The sequence below is a fragment of the Mastomys coucha genome, chromosome X (genome assembly GCF_008632895.1).
Source record: "Mastomys coucha isolate ucsf_1 chromosome X, UCSF_Mcou_1, whole genome shotgun sequence".
Taxonomy (NCBI): Eukaryota; Metazoa; Chordata; class Mammalia; order Rodentia; family Muridae; genus Mastomys; species Mastomys coucha.
Genome location: NC_045030.1, coordinates 101,884,158 through 101,886,711, shown reverse-complemented (window position 1 = coordinate 101,886,711; position 2,554 = coordinate 101,884,158). Strand labels below are relative to the sequence as shown.

The 2,554-nt window shown below is 39.4% G+C and overlaps 1 protein-coding gene across 1 annotated transcript in view; it reads right to left on the bottom strand.

Annotated features, from left to right (window-relative positions):
- Nucleotides 1-2,554, bottom strand: part of Taf1 (TATA-box binding protein associated factor 1) — a 61,820-nt gene that overhangs the window by 15,582 nt on the left and 43,684 nt on the right. Inside the window, 2 exon segments of the mRNA XM_031369008.1 lie at nucleotides 1,995-2,079; nucleotides 2,166-2,258. Of these exon segments, the coding sequence (XP_031224868.1) occupies nucleotides 1,995-2,079; nucleotides 2,166-2,258 (178 nt within the window).

Here is a 2,554-nt window from a genome sequence, read left to right as displayed (position 1 = left end):
TTATTTGAGACAGTATCTTCTGTGGAGCCCTGGCTGTCCTGGACCTTGCTCTGTAGACCAGGCTGTCCTCAAACTCAGAGAGATTTACCTGCTTCTGTCTTCCCAGTGCTGGGATCAAAGGCACGTACCACCATTGCCCATATTGTTTTGGTTTTTTTGAAACAGTCTCTCTTTGGAGCCCTGGGACTTACCATGAAGACCAACTAGGCTATCCTTGAACTCAGTGCCTGCCACTGCCTCCTGAGTACGGGGTTAAAGGCATGTGGAACCATGCCAGGCCTTTTTGCTGCCACTTCTTAACTGTCCACGCTCTTTCTTTCTTTCTTTTTTTCAAGACAGGGTTTCTCTGTGTAGCCCTGGCTGTCCTGGAACTCACTCCGTAGACCAGGCTGGCCTCCAACTCAGAAATCCGCCTGCCTCTGCCTCCCAAGTGCTGGAATTAAATGTGTGCGCCACTACTGCCTGGCTGGCAACTCTGGCTAAGTTTTGTTTTTCAACATGGGTACTTTTAAGAGGTTCTTTCCCTGTAATATTTATATTTTAATTATGTGTGGGTGTGCATGTGAAGCAAGGTGCCTGTGGAGGCCAGAAGGGAGCGTGAGATCCCCTTAGAGCTGGAGTTAGAAGTGGATGTGAGGTGCCTGACATGGGTACTGGAAACTGAAGTCAGGTCTTCCTCAAGAGCAGCAAATGTTCTTAACTATTTGAGTAATCTTTCTAGCCTCAGGAATTTGTTTTTGAACTGAGTCTTAAGGGATGCTCACTATCATGGTTAATGACTGAGCATCTATTATGCTGAAAGATACTCAAGAGGAAAAGGATGATGAAGTTCCAGATAGCCAAATACAAAAAATACATAAAAATGCTTTATATGGGAAAGTACAAATAAGTTTGGCTTGAGTATAGGTTAATGACCAGGTTTGACTATAAAACAAAACAAGGTAAATAAGACCGAGGTTAAAAGGCCCAGTAAGTCACACTAAACCAGTGCGAGAGGAGAGGAATATAGTTTTAATAAATACCATTTGGGAAGTTATCAAATAATAAAGTAGAAGGGAATGAGATTTGGAGACTAGTACAGAAACTCTTTTTTTTCTTTGTTGTTTTTGCTTTTTGAGACAGGGTTTCTCTGTATAGCTCTGGCTGTCCTGGACTCACTATGTAGACCAGGCTGGCCTCAAACTCACAGAGACCCATCTTCTTCTGTCTCCCAAGTGCTGTGGATTAAAGGTGTGTACCACCATATCTGGCCCTTAAAGTTTTTAAATTATAATTTTTTGGACTGAGTGTGGTGGCACATACCTTTAATTCTAACAGAAACAGGCCAGTCTCTGGGAGCTCTACATAGTGAGTTCCAGGCCAGGCAGGGCTACATAGTGAGGCTCTGTCTCAAAAAAAAAAAAAAATGACTTAACCATGCTTGGTGCCCCACAAACATGAGAGGTGAGAGCAGGAAGATAACCCAAGTATAGAGCAGGTTCAAGGTCAGCCTAAGAGCAGGTTCAAGGTCAGCCTACGATACATGAGTCCACGTCTCACAAACAAAAAATCTTTAACTTTTACTAGTTTATGAAGTCTTACCTAGCCCTCAGATTAAAGTATTGATTTTCATTAATGCCTCATTTTCCTATGCTTTACACAATTTCAAAAGTAAGGATAGACTGATTTCCATGACTCTTTAATAGTGATTCTTACAGAACACACACTAAAATATAAAAACTGAGCAGATTAAATGGTGTAGCACCAAACCTGACAAGCTAGGTTCCAACCCACATGGTGGAAACAGAGAACCAACTCTCTGAGTTGTCCCCTAACCTCCAAAAGCACACCAGGATAGCACAAATACATAAATGTAGAAACAAAACTTTAAAAAGTAAACTAAGTTACTTGATTTAGCTATCACTGCTCAAACCTGCGTAAGCCTTAAAATTTTAGTAATGTAAATTAATGCTGGGTAGATAAGTCTGATGACAGAGGAAAAAATAAATACCCACCATTGTACTTAACACTGTTGGCCAGGATCAGGTTTACGTCGTCTAGAAAGCTTTCTCGACTCTGGTATTTGTGCTTGGAGATATTCTATGATAAAAACAGTCAGGTACTCAGCTACACATATAAAAACATTTATTATAAAAAGCCACTGATTATAAAAAAAAAACACTCACCTTACGTATAGTCTCCAAATCCATTGGACTGACAATCACTTTGTAATAATCTGGAACAAACTTCTTATTTACTGGGTGATGAAATGGCCAAGACTAGTAAATAGAAAGCATGGGAAGTCAAATGAAAACCATTACTTATACCAAAGAGGCCCAATTTTCAGTGTTATAAATATTTCTGATGAAAAGTATAGACTTGTTCCATAGAAATACGAATCTGCACACAAAATTATCTATAATTTCAGGATCTCATTAAGGATTCTTACATCCAGATAAAGTGAGAATCCCTCTTCTAAACTTACAACTAAAGTCTTATTTCTGTGTTAAAGACTAAGTTTTGCAAACTAGAATAAAATTCCTTATTCCATAGTTCTATCTAGAAATTTTTTTTA